This window comes from Chanodichthys erythropterus, chromosome 5, assembly GCF_024489055.1.
Source record: "Chanodichthys erythropterus isolate Z2021 chromosome 5, ASM2448905v1, whole genome shotgun sequence".
In the NCBI taxonomy this organism is placed as follows: domain Eukaryota; kingdom Metazoa; phylum Chordata; class Actinopteri; order Cypriniformes; family Xenocyprididae; genus Chanodichthys; species Chanodichthys erythropterus.
In genome coordinates, this window is record NC_090225.1 from 267,584 (window position 1) to 286,864 (window position 19,281).

Genomic DNA, 19,281 nt, shown 5'->3' on the forward strand with positions numbered 1-19,281 from the left:
TGCAGCGCAATTTCTGCAAATGCTGCTGCATTGGCACTTGATGAAGTTTGATCTAACTTGTAGTAGTGGTTTCGAGGTAGGTCTCTCGACATTTCGTCACTAGCTGCGTAATTCCTTTCATGGAAAATACTGATGCCTGATTTTCTATTGCAACTGCAATAACCAATGCCTCCAGTTGCCAATTGCCCTCAGAATCTTTCTCCTTCAATTCGAAGCCTACATCGCCATGGACCTTCCGGTGAAGAAGAAGACAATAAGTAGTTGCTACAAGGAATGGGTGTCTGATTGCCATTTCTGCGAGGATCTGCCAATCAAGACTCTCCGTGCGAGGCTTGCTGTTGCCCTCAACAGAGACCCTCCCGCCGTTATCAAGCTGTGGCCGGGGAGGCTGCGATGTGTTCACTCGGGAGGCTCCCTCGATTAGATGATGCCGGCCCAGCGTCTGTGTCCTCATCGTTCCCAGCTGTCCCTGATCTCCTATTCGCCTGAGGTCAGCCTTTACCCTTCTCCTGATGTAGAGGATGACACCATGTTTACTTACACTTCTGATCCAGGCGCTTGGTCAGAAGCCCCGTTGGATGAGGCGCACACCACTTCAGTAGCCCACCTAGAAAATATGGAATTGCTGAATATCCTCACTGAGGCTGTCAGTGATCTGGGTCTGGAATGGTCAGCCCTGGAGCAGCCACGAGAAAGTGGATGGATGGTGCTTATCTGCAGGCTGGCTGCCAGCCAGATGCCCCTCAGAGATGGCGCCGTTTTTCCCTGAGTTTCATGAGGAGATCACACAGGCGTGGTCCCAAGTGAGTCCCCTGGGCCTCTTTGGTGATTCTATGGGTGCTTTCCAGAAAGGTTTAAGGAGTCTCACAAGCAGAAGCTAACAGTCCCCCTCAGGTACGATCCAGATCGCCATGAGTTATCCTCCTGTTCCAAACACGGGGGCGTGACGTGATCCGGAGCCGCCTATGCGCCAAAAATCCAGGGACAGGAAGCCCCGTTTCTCCACGAAGCAAGGTCTTCATCCCTGCTCCTCACTCGCTTGCACGGGTGCAATCAGGCTGCAGTATTTTCGGTGAAAGGAGTTTCCCCAAAGCGTCAGCTAGTGACGCAATGTCTCGTTCCCTACTCTCAGGGAACCATGGTTACATTCAACCCAAGACCTGTGATGGCCATTTTTTACACAAGTTAACTTAAAGTGTACCATCTGGGACAAGGCTGCTGTGTGGTAAGAACATAAGTATTAGTGGTTGTAGGTCCATTAACACAGAAAATCACTAGAATTCAAATCTCAGTCTTTACAAAAAGAATGTGAGTTAGTTTCATTAAAAAAAAAGAAAAAAGAAAAGAAAGATAAGTGGGAAGATCTCAGTGTTTCACTATAAGAACATCCCTACTACCCTAATAGATCTGTTCATGCTTTCTTAAAGCTAACATCATATTATATTTACAATTCTGTATGGTGATGTGACTGTTGAAGAAATTTTAACCTCATTGGTTGCTTTTTTCAGGAAACAAGGAACTCAAGCATGGAGAAGGAGTGGAGATTACTTGGCTTCCTTGTTCTCTCATTATGTTTTCTTGTCAGCAATGGCCAAAAACGTGGTAGGGGCAGGATTTACTAGATAATTCTAGATGATTATATTCAGTTTTGTCTGATTGTTGCTCAAATGAAAAGTCTGTTCCCTTTCGTGGGAACTATCGACGCTGCGTGAAACGCATCGGGAACCTTCTGCGTGATATCGTCATTGAAGCACTCCTGTATCCAACCAATCGTGTAACGAGAGATCAGAGACGGGTGACGTCACGGACCAGGAAACTATAAAGCATGCCCGGATGCAGAGAACACTAGCTTCTGCTATCTTCAGCAAGCGCTCCATGTTATCCCGTGTGTCTTATTTAGTGTTTGTCTGACTCTTTATCATCTTTGATTTCACTCTTTGTCTGAGGACAAGAGTTTCAGCAATACTGGTGTATATTGTGATTGCTGTTTGTGCGTCCTATTTAGTGTTTGTTTGTCATCTCTTTGTCTGAGGACAAGAGTCTCAGAACACTACATAACATATACACAATAAAGACACGATATATATATATATATAATGGTGGAAGGCAAGCGGTTCAGGAAGTGTGCATCTCCCTGCACTCGTTTCATTCCTGACGGGGACACACACGATATGTGTGTCATTTGCCTGGGGGTTGAGCACGCGCAGGCAGCTCTCGAGGGAGCTGTCTGCGTGCACTGTGAAAGGCTCACCCTTAGAGTGCTGAGATCTCGCCGGGCACTCTTTGATAAGAAAGAGGGTGCCTTGGTCGGTGTTCCCCGCGGATCGGGTCCCGCTGCTGCCGAGGCGGAGCAGAGACTCCATTCGTGGGGTTCACAGATGGATCTGGCAGCGGGGGTTGAGACGGGCTCCGCCCTATCTCTCCCTTTAGCTGCCAGACCCAGTGTCTCTCCTGCTGCGGTGGAAGCACGCCCAGCGGTTTCTTCCACCCGGGGAGAGACATCGGCGCTTCATCTATCTTCATCTGAGGATGTTGATGTGATGAGCGTCGACGCAGGGGAAGAGGGACCGCCATCCTCTTCCCCCGCACATGAGGAGCTCTTAGGGGTAGTGACCAGAGCTGTAGCCAAATTAAATATCAGCTGGCCTGAAGCAGAGCGGGGAGACTGAGGTGTCTAGATCCTGGAACAGACCAGTACAACATCGAGTGTTCAGCCCCCAGACTTCGGTCTATAGTAATATCGTGGGGCTGAAACAGCATGGTTATGCGGCGATGCCCCGGGTTGAAGAGATGCTCGCGGGCTATCTCTCGTCTGAGTCGGCATCGTCCCTGAAAGCACCGACGCTGCCCACCAAGCCCCTTAAGACTACATCTAACTTGGTGGGCAAGGCTTATGCGGCAGCAGGTCAGGCGGCAGCGTGTCTTCATACTATGGCGCTGCTGCAGGCTTACCAAGCCGACCTGCTGGGGGAAATTGATACCAGCGGGGAGGCCACATTTGAGTGCATCCAGGAACTGCGCATGGCGACAGACATGGCTCTCCGTGCCACTAAGGAGACGGCCAAAGAGGTGGGCCGTTCTATGGCAGCCCTGGTGGCCACGGAGAGGCACTTGTGGCTGAACCTCTCTGACATAAGGGACAGAGACAAAGCTGCCCTTATGGACGCGCCGCTGTCTCCTGCGGGCCTCTTCGCGACGCAGTTACAACTGTCGTCGAGAGGTTCCAGGAGACCAAGAAACAATCTGCAGCATTTCAGAGGTTCCTCCCCCGCCGGTCTAAAGTCCCCGCCGAGACTGTTGAATGGGAGCAGTCTCGGCCCGCAACGAGCTCCTCAGCGCACCACAGAGCGCAACAGAAAATAAGTGTGGCCGCCCGTGCTCCCCCACGTAGATTCTGGGGACAGGGGCGAGCCGCACAACAGAAGCCTTCCCACGGCAAGACGGACCTGCGGGCCATCATTGTAGCGCGGAAGGCTTCTAAGAAGCGGTCCTGATATCTGTGGGTCAGGACCCAGGAGGGCGGCCCCCGTCTGGAGGAAGCCTGGTGTTAATACATCTGACACCCGCTTCCCTCCAGCGCCCTCCGGGGACCTCGCTATATCTGTCATCCAGTGTGCGTCAGGTCCCCACCGACCTTCCGAGGAAGGACGGTTGTCACTTGATTCGGCTGACTTTTGCCGGCATGCCGTTTCAGAGCGCTGAGCCAAGTGCTCAAAAAACACCAGAGACCAGTCTCGAGAGACTGGTTCCCTTAGTAGATTTTCTAGAAGAATGGAAAACTCTACCGAATATATCAAATTGGGTGCTGCTCATGATAGAAAAAGGTTACAAAATAGCCTGCCCAGATTCAACGGGGTCCTTCCCACAGTGGTGACCCCCGAGCAGTCTCTGGTTATGGAACAGGAAGTCATGACACTTTTGCAAAAAGGAGCTATAGAAAGGGTTCCTCCTCCCAGCAAGCTGTCAGGCTTTTACAGCCGTTACTTCATAGTTCCAAAGAAGGATGGAGGACTTCGTCCTATCATAGATTTACGTGTGCTAAATCAGTCTGTACAAAAACTGAAATTCAAGATGCTTACACTCAGACAGATCATTCCCTAAATCAGGTCCGAGGACTGGTTTGTGACGATAGACTTGAAAGATGCATACTTTCATGTGTCCATCCATCCTTCTCACTGGAAGTTCCTCAGGTTTGCTTTCGGGGGCGAAGCTTACCAGTACAAGGTTCTTCCGTTTGGCCTATCATTATCACCCCGCACATTCACGAAGTGCGTAGATGCAGCCCTAGCTCCTTTGAGACTCCAGGGCATTCGCATACTGAATTACATCAACGATTGGTTGATTCTAGCTCGCTCAGAGCAACAAGCAGTTCAACATCGAGATGCTGTTCTGTCTCACATGAAAAGGCTTGGGCTGAGGCTCAATGCCAAGAAGAGTGTACTGATACCAGCTCAGACCACCAATTATCTAGGTGTTATGTGGGACTCCACAACAATGCAGGCACGTCTGACTCCTGCCCGTGTGAGCTCTGTTCTGTCAGCCGTAAAAGGGGTGAAGTCTCTCACTGTGAAACAGTTTCAGAAACTGTTGGGTCTAATGGCAGCTGCGTCCAACATAATTCCTTTTGGCCTCCTGCATATGAGACCCCTACAGTGGTGGCTCAGGACCAGGGGGTTTTCCCCAAGGGGGAACCCTTTTCGAATGATCAAAGTCACACGGCGATGCCTTCGTGCTCTAGCCGTGTGGAAAGACCCCTGGTTCCTGTCCCAGGGTCCCGCGTTGGGAGCCTCTGGTCGTTGCGCAATGCTTACGACAGACGCTTCCCTCACGGGCTGGGGAGCGATCATGAACGGTCGCTCAGCTCACCTCTTTGGGAGGACCATCATCTCTCCTGGCATATAAATCGGCTGGAGATGATGGCGGTGTTTCTAGCACTAAAACACTTTCTCCCAGACCTGAGAGTCTTATATAAACCATCAAGGGGGTCTACGGTCTCGCCAACTAAATTACTTGGCCCGTCGGATCCTCCTGTGGTCTCAGGGGAAGCTGCTTTTGTTGAAGGCAGCATATATCCCCGGAGTCAGAATGTGGGGGCAGACGCCCTGTCGAGGCAGGGGCCGAGGAAAAACTTTGGTCAGGCACAAGTAGACCTGTTTGCTTCGGGAGAGTCAACCCAGTGTCCTCTCTGGTGCTCCTTCACGCATCCAGCACCCCTGGGTCTGGATGCCATGGTACAGACGTGGCCGAGACTACGTCTGTATGCTTTTCCCCCGTTCGCTCTGCTCCCACGAGTCCTGGAGAAAGTACGCCAGGAAGGGGTCAGCCTAATACTTGTGGCCCCGTACTGGCCGACCCGAATATGGTTCTCGGACTTAGCAGGTTATCATCACTCAATGGCTGGCTGTCTAAGTGGTGTGCGCAGAATAATATAGGTTTCATAGACAATTGGAAAAGCTTTTGGGGCAGACCTGATCTGTTGAAAAGAGATGGTATTCATCCCTCCCGGGATGGTGCTGCTCTTCTCTCTAGAAATTTGGCAAATAGTCTTAGAGCTGAAACATGACAAACCAGGGCCCAGATCAGGACGCAGACAAACTGGCTAAACCGACCGTCTGCTAGCCGCCTCTCGTCACAGAACTCAGATAATTCACAGCACATAGAAACACTTTCACCTAGATATTATCACATAGAGACTGTGTCTGTACCTCGAACTAGTAAATACAAAAAACTTCCAAAACCTTTTAAGGGTAAAAATTTAATTGATGTTCAAAAAATGAAAATCACAGATAAATCAGATAAACAAATGATAAAGCTTGGGTTACTGAATATTAGATCTATTTCTTCAAAAACACTTATTGTAAATGAAATTATCACAGACAATAAACTAGACTTGCTGTGTTTGACAGAAACCTGGCTAAAACCAGACGATTACATTACTTTAAATGAATCTAGTCCTCAAGGTTATGATTATCGACACAATCCTCGACAGAAAGGCAAAGGGGGAGGTGTTGCTGTAATTTATAGTAATATATTCAGAATCATTCAAAAGAATTTCAAATATAATTCCTTTGAAGTGATGGTGCTTTATGTAACATTATGTAAGTTGACATTTGTGCTGGCTACTGTATACAGGCCACCAGGGCACCATACTGACTTTATCAAAGAATTTGCTGAGTTTCTATCAGAGTTAGTACTGGCTGCGGATAAAGTCCTTGTTGTTGGTGATTTTAATATCCATGTAGATAATAATAAAGACGCATTTGGATTGGCATTTGCAGATATTTTAAACTCTATTGGAGTTAAACAACACGTGTCAGGACCCACTCATTGTCGTAATCATACCCTAGATCTAATACTGTCGCATGGAATAGATATTGATGCTGTTGAAATTCTACAGCAGAGCGATGATATATCAGATCATTATTTAGTCTCGTGTATAATACAATTAGCCAAGGCTACAAAACCACCACCCAGCCATAAATATTGTAGAACAATCACGTCGGCCACTAAAGATTGCTTTATAAATAATCTCCCCGAGCAGTTTCATCGCCTTAGTATACCTGACAACTTAAAAGAACTCGATGCTGCAACAGAAACTATTGGCTCTCTCTTTTCCAGCACATTAGATGCGGTCGCTCCTTTACGTCTAAAGAAGATTAAGGAAACTAATCCAACGCCGTGGTATGATGAGCACACTCGGGCTCTAAAACGAACTGTTAGAAAAGCTGAACGTAGTTGGAAGAAAACAAAACTAGAAGTTTTTCGCCTTTCGTGGAAAGAAAAATGATTGAGTACAGAACAGCCATAAGAAATGCTAGATCTACTTATTTTCAAATCTCTTAATAGAAAACAAACATAATCCTAGGTATTTATTTGACACAGTGGCTAAATTAACTAGAAACAGATATTCAACTGCTGACGTTTCCATAGAGCACAGCAGTAATGACTTTATGAACTTCTTTACTTGCAAGATTGATAATATTAGAGAGAAAATTATAAACATGCACCCGTCTACAGTTTTTCTTCAGACAGTGCACTGTAGTGTCCCTGAGGTAAAACTAGAATCATTCGCCGCTATAGGAGAGGAAGAATTATCTAAACTTATCAAATCATCAAAATCAACGACATGTATGTTAGACCCAATGCCGACTAAACTACTGAAAGAAATGCTTCCAGAGGTCGTAGGTCCACTTCTTGATATAATTAATTCATCTTTAACACTAGGACACGTGCCAAAAACCTTTAAGCAGGCTATTATCAAACCTCTTATTAAAAAACCTCAACTAGATCCGAGAGATTTAGTAAATTACAGGCCAATCTCGAATCTACCTTTTCTGTCAAAGATACTAGAAAAGGCAGTTTCAACACAACTGTGTTCCTTTTTAGAAAGAAATGGAATCTGTGAGGATTTCCAGTCAGGATTTAGACCATACCATAGTACTGAGACTGCTCTCGTTAGAGTTACAAACGATCTACTCCTATCATCCGATCGTGGCTGTATTTCTCTATTAGTGTTATTAGATCTCAGTGCTGCTTTTGACACTATCGATCATAACATTCTTTTAAAAAGACTTGAAAACTATATTGGCATTAGTGGAATTGCTTTGGCATGGTTCAAATCATACTTATCTGACCGTTATCAGTCTGTGGTAGTTAATGAAGAGATGTTGTATCGATCACAGGTTAAATATGGGGTACCACAAGGCTCAGTATTAGGACCGTTGCTTTTCACTCTGTACATGCTGCCCTTAGGAGAGATAATTAGGAAGCATGGTGTTAGTTTTCACTGCTACGCTGACGATACTCAGCTCTATATTTCCTCGCGCCCTGACGAAACCTACAAATTCACAAAACTAACAGAATGCATAGCTGACATTAAAAACTGGATGACAAGAAATTTCTTATTATTAAATTCAGAAAAAACTGATTTCCTAATCTTTGGACCAAAAACTTCCTCACGAAAAAACCTTGAATACTCTCTAACACTTGACGGGTGCTCCATTAAACCTTCGTCCTCAGTTAGGAACCTGGGTGTGCTCTTTGATACCAATCTTTCATTTGAAAGTCATGTTTCTAGTATCTGTAAAACCGCCTTCTTCCATCTAAAAAATATATCTAAATTACGACATATGCTCTCAATGACAAATGCGGAACAGTTGGTTCATGCATTCATGACCTCAAGACTAGATTATTGTAACGCTCTACTGGGTGGTTGTTCTGCTCGGCTTTTAAACAAACTACAGTTGGTTCAAAATGCGGCAGCTAGAGTTCTTACTAGAACCAGAAAGTATGACCATATTAGCCCAGTTCTGTCAACATTACATTGGCTCCCTATTAAACATCGTATAGATTTTAAAATCTTGCTACTTACTTATAAAGCTCTAAATGGTTTAGCTCCCCAGTACCTAAGTGAGCTCTTAATGCATTATAGTCCTTCACGTTTATTGCGATCTCAGAATTTAGGCCAGTTGATAATACCCAGAATATCAAAATCAACTGAAGGCGGCAGATCATTTTCCTATTTAGCACCTAAACTCTGGAACAATCTTCCTAGCATTGTTCGGGAAGCAGACACACTCTGTCAGTTTAAATCTAGACTAAAAACACATCTCTTTGCTCTTGCATACACATAACACATTATCAATACATTAACATTTTTCAAACCCGTTAAAGGATTGTTACGCTGCAATAATTAGGTCGGCCGGAACCGAGAACATTTCCTATAACACTAGATATACCTGTACATCAGAACAAGAATGGCATCTACGCTAATATCTGTCTCTCTGCTTATCCTGAGGTTTGCCGGGTGCTGGATCCAGGCCGTATCCAGGTCAGATGGAGAACCTGCGTCTGGACCTGACTACAACGTAGCCCAGGATCCCCGTATCCGCTTACATATATTTATATATAATCGATTTTTAAACTCTATAATAAAAATGTACAATTCAGATTTTGATCTCCATATACATTTACATATATATATCCAAGGGGTTTTTTCCCTCCTAGGACTTTTTTCCCAGTGCTAGCACGCTGGGTTTTTCTCCTAGGGGGTTTTTTCCACCCCTGGAAGTCAGCCGACATTGGCTTAATGTAGCACCATCTTGTATATGTTACATATTACCACGCTTGTTTGTACAGTTTTAACCACTTCCCTTTTTTTTTTTCTGTGCTTCTAATATGTAAAGCTGCTTTGAAACAATTACCAATTGTAAAAGCGCTATATAAATAAATTTGACTTGACTTGACTTGACTTGGTGTCCATGATAGACGGCTCTCCAATGGAGCTTCCCCTAAGGCCGGATCTTCTATCTCAGGCGGGCGGCGCGATAATACATCCCCGTCCAGAACTATGGAAACTGTGGGCCTGGCCTCTGAGGGGGCCAGGTTCATAGAGGCTGGTCTCTCAACTGAGGTTGTTGAGACCATACTTAGCTCCAGGGCTCCCTCCACGAGGAAGCTTTATTCCTACAAATGGAATCTATTCTCTATTTGGTGTAGACAACATGAAACAGACCCTGTTCATGCTCCTATAAGCTCTGTGCTATGCTTTCTCCAAGAAACATTCTCTGAAGGCCTATCTTATTCAACCTTGAAGGTTTTTGTTGCGGCTATATCAGCCTACCATGTTGGGGGGGATTCCTCGGTGGGTCGAGACCCCCTCGTGTCACGCTTCCTCCGTGGTACACTGAGGTTGAGGCCTCCAGTGCGCACAAGGACCCCGGCTTGGGACTTATCAGTGGTTCTACAAGGGTTAGCCGAGGCTCCCTTTGAACCACTGGAGGAGGTGTCTATAAAGTTTCTGACTTTCAAGACTGTATTTTTGCTTGCTATTACTTCTCTGAGAAGAATTGGAGATCTTCAGGCCCTTTCAGTGGCCCCCCCCGTATCTGGAGTTCGCTCCTGGAATGGTGAGAGCATTTCTTCATGCTAGACCGGGCTATGTGCCGAAGGTCCCCACCAATGTCCCGGGTCCTATTGTGCTTCAAGCCTTCCATCCTCCTCCATTTACATCCTCGGATCAGGAAAAACTGAATCTGCTCTGCCCAGTTAGGGCTTTGGATGCATACGTCCACAGAGCTGCCCTGTGGCGGAAAACAGAGCAACTGTTTGTCTGTTATGGCTCCCCTAATAAAGGCGGACCGGCGTCCAAGCAGAGAATGAGTAAGTGGGTGGTCGAGGCCATCTCACTAGCATACAAAGCGGCCGGACAGGCTTCTCCATTTAATGTCCGTGCTCATTCCACAAGGGGTATGGCGGCATCAAGAGCTTTGATGTCCGGCGTCCCTATGAGTGACGTTTGTGACGCAGCTGGATGGTCAAGCCAGCATACGTTGATCAGATATTATAACCTTGATGTGGACTCCACTCCGGGCTCCTCCGTACTTTCGAGCTAACATGAACAAGCACTTGAAGTACGGCACAGTTGGGATTGCGTTCCCAATGCGTTTCACGCAGCGTCGATAGTTCCCACAAAAGGGAACGTCTCGGGTTACAGATGTAACCCTGGTTCCCTGAGTAAGGGAACAAGACGCTGCGTCTCTTGCCGTACCCCTGCATGCTTGCGAGTGCTTGCTTCAGATTTACCACAGAAGCTAGTGTTCTCTGCATCCGGGCATGCTTTATAGTTTCCTGGTCTGTGACGTCACCCGTCTCTGACATCTCGTTACACGATTGGTTGGATACAGGAGTGCTTCAATGACGATATCAGGCAGAAGGTACCCGATGCGTTTCACGCAGCGTCTCGTTCCCTTACTCAGGGAACCAGGGTTACATCTGTAACCCGAGACATTTTCTTTCTCTCAGTCTGTACACAGGAGACTGTGTTTTGCCATTTTTTAATGTGTACATCTTCTAAAAGATTGTCAGCTTTCATGTGTATTATAGTAAAAACCAAAGCCAGCGTGACTTTTTCAGATGACTTCTCACATTATAATCATTTATCTTTCCAGAATGCAAGACACCTGAACTGATTGACATAATCTTCCTTGTGGATGCCTCTGGTAATCCCAATAAAGATGGTTTCCTGGAATTTAAAAGCTTAATGGCATATGTAGTGAAAAATTCTGTGGTTGGAGAAAGACGGGTACGATTTGGAGTCATCACCTACTCTGACAGCTCTCAATCTGAGTTCACCCTGAAACAGTTCAAAAGTCAGGCTGATGTTCTGAGGGTTATCTCAAACCTCAGACCTTCAGGTGGAAGAAGAAACACGGCCCAGGCCCTTAACTATACCCTCTCCTTCTTTGGCGAAACACATGGTGGACGACGGGCGAAGAATGTACCCCAAGTGCTGTTTCTGATTACAGATGGCAAGGTTAATGACCCGAGTGGACTGGAAACATGGCCTGAATCCCTGGCAAATTCAGAAGTCAACTTTTTTGCTATAGGTACTGAAGATGCCGATGAGGTCCAGCTAAGGAAGATGGCGAGAGAGAAAGGAAGAGTGCACTATGCAAGCACCTACCAGGATCTGCGTGGACAACAAGAAACAATCACGCAAGAGCTCTGCAATCTTACCAAACCAAGTAAATTTTACTGGTATCATCTTTTATAAGTGCCTGAATAACTAGCTAAAATGGCATGCTACAAATTTAAGTCCATTTATCAGTAGCTCAGCTGTTTTTAATATTCTGTAGATTTTTTAATAACAAGCTTCCCTGTTATATTGATGTTCATTTCTTTGTTAATTTCTTTCTTCTTTCTCTTTCTTATGTTATATTAAGCCTAAATGTATTTGTATTTTATTTCTGCTTATTCACTTGCATCTGTACCATACTTGTTTTTAAACATTTGTGACTGCAAATTCGATCTAGACTTCCCATGCTTAATGACAATATAATTCAGTTTAAAGCTCTGTCTTCACTCCATATGCTTCTTGGTGTTTGTGGTTTATGGTTGCTTCATCTATGTGTCTCATCCACGATTGCTTGCTCACATGTGGATTGCTTATATATTCAAGTTGCGACTTGTTTACATTTCATACCACCTTCTGAGCTATCTGTAGCTATCGGTACAAATGCAAGATCTAAAGTGACCAAGTGTTAATAGTGCCTAAATTATGAGTTAAAATGTTGCTTCACCTACACTAAGTTTTTGTCTCTATTAATGTTGTTTGTCTTTAATGTTTTTTGTTTCTCTTTCTAGTTTGTGAGAAGGAGGTATCAGACCTTGTTTTTTTAATTGATGGATCAGAGTCTATTAAGGAACCAAGTTGGAGTATTCTCAAGAAAACCATGATTGACATTGTGAAAGAACTGCATATTGCTGAAGACAAGTGGCGAGTGGGTGTCGCCCAGTTCAGCGATATACTCTTGCATGAATTTTACCTGAACACATACACTAGTTTTGCAGAAGTGGAGCAAGCTATAAACAATATTGTGCAACGAAGGCAGGGCACAAGTACTTGGGGCGCCCTGAAATTAATTAGACACTACTTCACAAAAGAGAATGGATCCAGAATAGATGAAGGAGTCGCTCAGAATCTCCTGCTGATCACAGATGGATACGCTAATGATCCAAAAGACTTGAATGCATTAGCTTATCTCAGAAACAAGAACATAACAATAACTGTTATTGGGGTTGGCAATGAAACAAAAAAATCTGAGCTGCGTGAAATAGCTGGATTACCTGACTGGGTCCTCATTGAGACTTTCGAAACCCTTGAACTGAAGACAACCATAAGGAAAGTGTTAAATTTCCTCTGTGAAGACCAAAGACGACCTCCTGAACATGGTAAGTAGTTAGTTTTTACAGTATAATTCATAATTATTAATATATTCTAAATACTCTACTCTACTCTATATTATAAATACTCTATAAAATTCTAATATATCTACTAAATACTCACGATCTGAGGTGAATTATCCATGGTTGCTTTCAGTACGACTACAAAGCTGAGAACACAAAATGATAATCAAACTAGATACTTTTAACAATAAATAAAGCACATAAACAGTACTTACGATTATAATTGCTTTACTTTGTGTTGTTGTTCCAGCCGTGACATCTTAGAAAAATAGAAACCGTTTCTAAAATAGAATTGTTGCGTGTTGTGGATGGTTAGGACAAAAACTCTGATTAACATGGAAAATATACCTTTTATCACATGTTGCGCCGTTGCGTGTAGTTAGGACACTGTGTTATGAGGGATCTCAGTGGGTTTTGAAACAGAGCAAATTGAGCAATAGTTAACAGAAAGATGGAAAGTAAATCACTTGATCTTTTGAAAATGGAGTAAGGAACTTTCAGAACTCAAATGCCCAAGTCCAGTAAGACTTGTTCTAATCTTCCACCTCTTTCTGACCTCAGACAGTTGAATACATTGACCATGTGACCATGCACATCTACATGTCAACAATGCCATCTTAGCTTTGATTTCCACTAGGGATGTAGATGTTGACTGATTAACTGACCTTAATGATTTTTTAGGCTAATGCCATCAGTTAATTTACATGTTTTATTTACACATTTGTTTTATTTATTTTTATTTTTAGAAAGACTACTCTAATTACTGCCATATTAAAATTATATCCAGGAAATGCTTATTACTCTGTCCTTTAGAGACTTTACATTTAAGTACTTTAATATCCACAAGATGAATCTAAGACTTTTAGACTGTAGACAGTTGACTGTTTTGTGATTTTGGGAAACACTTACTTGTTAAAAAGTCCTCTAACATGGTAATATACTGCAGACTTACATATGCATATATGTATGAATGTATGTATTATATAAGTATTAATGATAATGATGTATAAAAATTTGTCTGTTCCCTTTCTTGAATCTGTTTGAACAGTTTGCGATTTTGACGCTGCCTTTGGGTTTGACGTATCCAGACAATCAACGCAAACTCTGTTGAGACCTCCGGTGGAACCGATAGTTACTGCAGCCATCCACCGTATCTCCATGATGGGTGATCTGTGCTGTGTCAAAGCAGACAACATTAAAACTAGATTTGGCTATAGGCTAGTGTCTGCACGAGATGGCAGAGTTCTGGGTGATTTTAGCTTTGAGAAGTACAACGAGGATGTGGTCAGGAAAGTGATGTTACTGAGACCTACGGAGCCCCTGGCCTTCAACGAGATTCTGTTAGATTCCTTCAAAGACATGTTTATCAACTCCAACGCCAAGGCAAAGGTGGGAATGTTTCTGAGATATACAATTGACCATCAAAAAGATTGTCAGCTATATATTACATGCTTTATGTGAATGTTCCCTTAAATTGCTGATGCTATTTCCTAATGATTGTATGTTTTTGTGATGTTTTACTGACTAGAAACGAATCATTTATACAACCAAGGAAAAACTATGCACTTGTATTTGCTATATTTGACCAAAAATGGTGATTTAAATTACATCTGTTAGAGGACTATTGGGAAAAAAATATGAATTTTAAAAATGCGAACATGGTTGGGAAATCAGATTTAGCATCTTAATCACTTAGATCCATCTTGGTCACCTATATCACATTAAACATTCATTTCTCATTCAAGATAGCCTGAGACAACAGAACTCACACAGAACGATGCTGTTCAATCCTCTGACATTTAATTGTATGTTTGTGTCTAGGTTTTAATAATCTTTACAGACGGGTTAGATGATAGCATTCAGCGTTTAATGGCGAGTTCAGAGAGACTTAAACAAAGTGGTAAGTGGCTATGTCTTTGTCTATGTCCACATTATTCTGGGTATGTTTGAAAACAGTGCTTTTTTTATAAGCAGTCTCTGTTCATGTTAGCTTTTACAAGCATTTTCCAAAAGTTGTTTGCTCACTGAAACTTCTAAAAAAGCTTAAATCACCTTACTGAGCATGCAGAAAACATAATAAAAGCTCACTGAGATGAGGCAGAGTGACAAGACATAATAAAGTTCTCACACCATTCTTTTGGCAAAATCATTTTATTAGCAAAGAGTCCCACAACTCACTGGTTCATCTAGGTCACATTTAAAATTGCCTTTGCATATACTCTAATGCGCAATTTTAGTGTTTTGCCACAGGAAATTTTTTGTCATATTTGCAGGAATATAATGTGAAGATTTTACAAAGAAATATTTATCTTTTAATATTTAAAACTTCAAGTGTAGAGACTGTGACCTTGACCTTAAACCAATTCAAAGCTATTTGTGCTCATTTCTGATGTGAAATCTAGGGGTCGATACGCTGCTGATTGTGTCTTTGGAGGGAAGAATGGATGTTCACCAGCCGGAATTTGGCAGAGGTTTCGGCTACATGCAGCCACTGACCATCAACATGCTGAATTTAGGCAATGCTCTTATGAAACAGATTGTAAGTATCAAAGCAACATGCCCTGACATTTGTGCTTTTTTTCCAGTTTTTTATAAACATATTAATGATATTACACTGTATTCAGCACAAACTTGGCTACTATAATATGTTAACAAGTATGTGCATGTTTGTATTTTTGAGAGTATTACGTATATGTGTTGTTTTTGATAAAACAAAAAAAAAAGTAAATGAAATAAGGCCTCAAAATGCATACTAAATGTTTTTTCACAAGACTTTTGGGAATTGTATATTTATTTGAGTTTTTGCTTCAAAATGATGTGGAAATTATCCTGCCTACTCGGACACAAAAAACAATGTATTGATTTTAAATTTCTAAGACACTTTTTGTTTAAGGAGCCCGTACGCAAAGAGGCGTGAATCTTCATGAATAATGCTGTGATTCACTCCTGAGGAGATTAAGACCCTGCCCCTACTGAGCCGCATATTGAGACATTAGGTCAGGAGTGTGACTGAGTCAACTAAGAAAGAATGCAATGACAAAAGACATATCATTTTTTGTTTGAAGTTTATTTAAAATATAGTTATCTATATAAATGAGAGTCAAAGACACATTTTGAGTACACAGTTATACCTGGAAATAAATCTTGTTCAGAGATATAAGTGAACATCACATACCTGGCATTTGGTGTTTCTGCAATAGAGGCAAAAATAAGGGAAAAAAAAAAGAAAACAAAAAAAACTTTCCTGCTTCCAGTCAGTGATCTCAGTTTCATATGCGCACAGTCCAGTGTGGACCAATATCTGGTCACTCTGATTCTCAAATCTGTGAGATAAAGGAAAAAAAAAAACCTTCTGTGAGCATGCTGATAACAGGATCATATCAGCTATCGTATTAACATTAATATAATGTCCACTCTTAACAGAAAACATGATTTTTGTGATCTGTCACGTTCTGTTTTTTATGTCACATGATCTCCTTTGTTCTGTTTTCCCGCCATCATTAGTCACCATGGACACTAACTCGATTATCACAGCTGTTTGTCATCTTGGTTAGTTACTCTATGTATTAAAGTTCCTGTTTGCCCTATGTTCATTGTCCGGACTTGGGTGGAGTTACGTCGGTTGGTGGTTTGGCGGGTTTGCAACAGCTGTGCTGTGAATGAGGAAGATGGATACAGGAAGTTGGGACGGGGAAGAGGAGTCTTCGTTAGTAGATGGAGAGGAATGGTCCCAGGTACAAACTACTCAGAAGCGGAAAAACAGAGGATCGGAATCGGATGGTAACAACTCTGAAGGAAAAGAAAGGGACAATAAGACTAGGAGGATGGAAGCTGAATTTAAGGTTATGGTAACACTTGCAGATAAAGTTGAAAACATCAGTAATCCGATTAAACTGACCAACCTAATTAAAAAGGCTCTTGGTAATATTAAAGCTGCAAGATATATGTCAAACAACCGTGTGCTAATGTATTGTGTGGATAAAAAACAACAAGAAAAAGCTCTGAAAATGAAGGAATGGGGTGGAGTAACTGTCAAAGTGCATATACCGGGAGAAATGGAGAATGTTAAGGGAGTGATCACAGGAGTACCAGTTACACTAGCAGACCATGAGATCAAAGTACAGTTGAAGGAAGAAATGGTGATTGAGGTGCATCGTCTATTTACTAATAGGAATGGAAGTAGAGAGGCTAGCACTACAGTGGCAGTAACATTTAACGGCAAGAGACTACCTGAGCGTATCAAAATAGGATATATATCCTATACAGTACGCCCGTTTGTGCGTCCGCCATTGAGGTGCTTTAAATGTCAAAGAATTGGGCATGTTGCAGCGGTGTGTAAGGGTGGAAGGAGATGTTGTAAATGTGGTGGAGACCATGAATATGGAAGATGTGGAGAAGGAGTGGAAGTGAAATGCTGCAATTGTGGTGGTCCACACAGTGCTGCATATTTAGGATGTGAAGCTCAAAAACAAGCCATGGAAGCTTTGAAATATAAGACTCTAAACAATGTGTCATATGCAGAGGCAGTTAAACAAGTTCAGACTGTTCACAGAGATGTCAGGAATAGTAACATTTCTCCTATTCAGGGAGAAGTAGGAAAAGGAGAATGCAAGCATAGTTGCCCTGTTAATGAAAATACACTTGTGGTTAATAAGGTCAAATTTGTAGCATTCATTGCTGATGTTATTAACTTTACTGCTCAAACAAATAAAAGAACTGAAAAACTGAAGATCATAATAGCTGCTGCAGCTTGTCATTTGGATATAAATGATACATCAATTGAGCAGATTCAGTATCTGCTAGGTCAACCAGAGGGTGCATCAAGCTCCCAGGAATCAAAAGGTGGTCAGAAAACTAAAACTAAATGACAATTATAATTCTACAATGGAATGCTAGAAGCATAATTGCAAATGGTCAAGAATTTAAAAAGTTTATAAGTGATTTACCAACATATCCAGATATCATTTGCGTCCAAGAAACATGGCTTAAACCACAACTGAACTTTGTCATACATGGATATAAAACAATTAGGAAGGACAGGATTGTAACGAATGGTGGTGGATGTGCAACATTTGTTAAAAATGGGGTGGCATTTAGAGAGATAATAATAGACACACAAATAGAATGTGTAATTATTGAAGTGTGGATGGGTATAGGAAAGGTTAAAATAGTGAATTTTTATAATCCTTGTAATCAATTAACAATAGACAGCTTGAATTCAATAGGAGGAGATGGTAAAATAATATGGTGTGGGGATTTTAACGCTCACAATGGTCTTTGGGGAAGTTTAACTACTGATAGAAATGGGATAATTCTAGAAGAATATATGGATGAACAGAATTTGGTATGTTTAAATAATGGAAAAGGTACTAGAGTTAATGTTAGAAATTCATCAGTGTCGTGCATAGATCTAACATTAGTTTCAGGATCTATAGCATTAAAATGTCAATGGGATATATTAGAAGATACCACAATAGGGAGTGATCATTTTCCAATTATGTGTAGTATGGGTTTGGAAGTGATGAAGGAAACCTTTTTTAAACTATCAAAGTGGAGATTTGAAAAGGCTGATTGGATAAAGTTTAATAAAATATGTAATGAAGAACTAAATAATTTCAACATCATGGAGGATATAGATGAATATAATAATAAATTAACATCTGTGATAGTTAAAGCAGCAGAAGAAGCAATTCCTAAAACAAAGAGTAGAGAAAGGAAAAAAAGTTGTACCTTGGTGGAATCAGGAATGTTCTGATGCTATAAAACAAAGAAATGAAGCTTTTAGGTTGTTAAGAAGGACATTAATACCAGAATCTATCATTAATTACCAGAGAAAGAGAGCTCAGGCTAGGAGAATTATTAAAGAGGCTAAAAGGAAATATTGGCAGACATTCTGCTCTTCACTAGGAAGAGATACGCAACTATGAGATGTATGGAATATGTTAAAAAAGATGAATGGTATTTATCGAACCAATAATATTCCTGTGTTAATAGGAGAAGAGAGAACAGCAGTAACAAAGGAAGAAAAAGCAGAATTGTTAGTCCAAACCTTTAAAAAAATACATAGTAATGAAAATTTAGATGATAAATTCAGGGAAAGAAGAAAGGAAATTTTGGAACAGAATCAAAATATATATTATCAGAAACCTAATGGACATACTGCATTAGATGCAACATTTGAGATGTTTGAACTTAAAAGAGTACTTAATCAGGTTAGACATAGTGCACCAGGAAAAGATAAAATATGTTATATGATGTTTAAGTATGCTGATGAAGTAGTGCTTAGAGCAGTATTGGGGCTATTTAATAAGGTGTGGGTGGAAGGTAAATTGCCAAGGGAATGGAAACATGCTGTAATAGTTCCTATAGCTAAACCAGGGAAAGATCCATCAGTAGTAGGTAATTACAGACCAATTGCTCTTACATCTAATCTATGTAAATTAATGGAGAGAATGATTGCAAATCGATTGTACTATATATTAGAAAGTAAGAAATTGATAGCATCATATCAACATGGTTTTCGCCCTGGACATT

The 19,281-nt window shown here is 41.8% G+C and overlaps 1 protein-coding gene across 1 annotated transcript in view; it reads left to right on the forward strand.

Moving 5' to 3' along the window:
* Positions 1 to 19,281, forward strand: part of LOC137020424 (collagen alpha-6(VI) chain-like) — a 54,027-nt gene that overhangs the window by 1,174 nt on the left and 33,572 nt on the right. Inside the window, exons 2-7 of the mRNA XM_067385939.1 lie at positions 1,509 to 1,602; positions 10,950 to 11,525; positions 12,145 to 12,732; positions 13,796 to 14,136; positions 14,569 to 14,647; positions 15,150 to 15,286. Of these exons, the coding sequence (XP_067242040.1) occupies positions 1,527 to 1,602; positions 10,950 to 11,525; positions 12,145 to 12,732; positions 13,796 to 14,136; positions 14,569 to 14,647; positions 15,150 to 15,286 (1,797 nt within the window). The 5' untranslated portion in view covers positions 1,509 to 1,526. The remainder of the gene's footprint in view (positions 1 to 1,508; positions 1,603 to 10,949; positions 11,526 to 12,144; positions 12,733 to 13,795; positions 14,137 to 14,568; positions 14,648 to 15,149; positions 15,287 to 19,281) is intronic.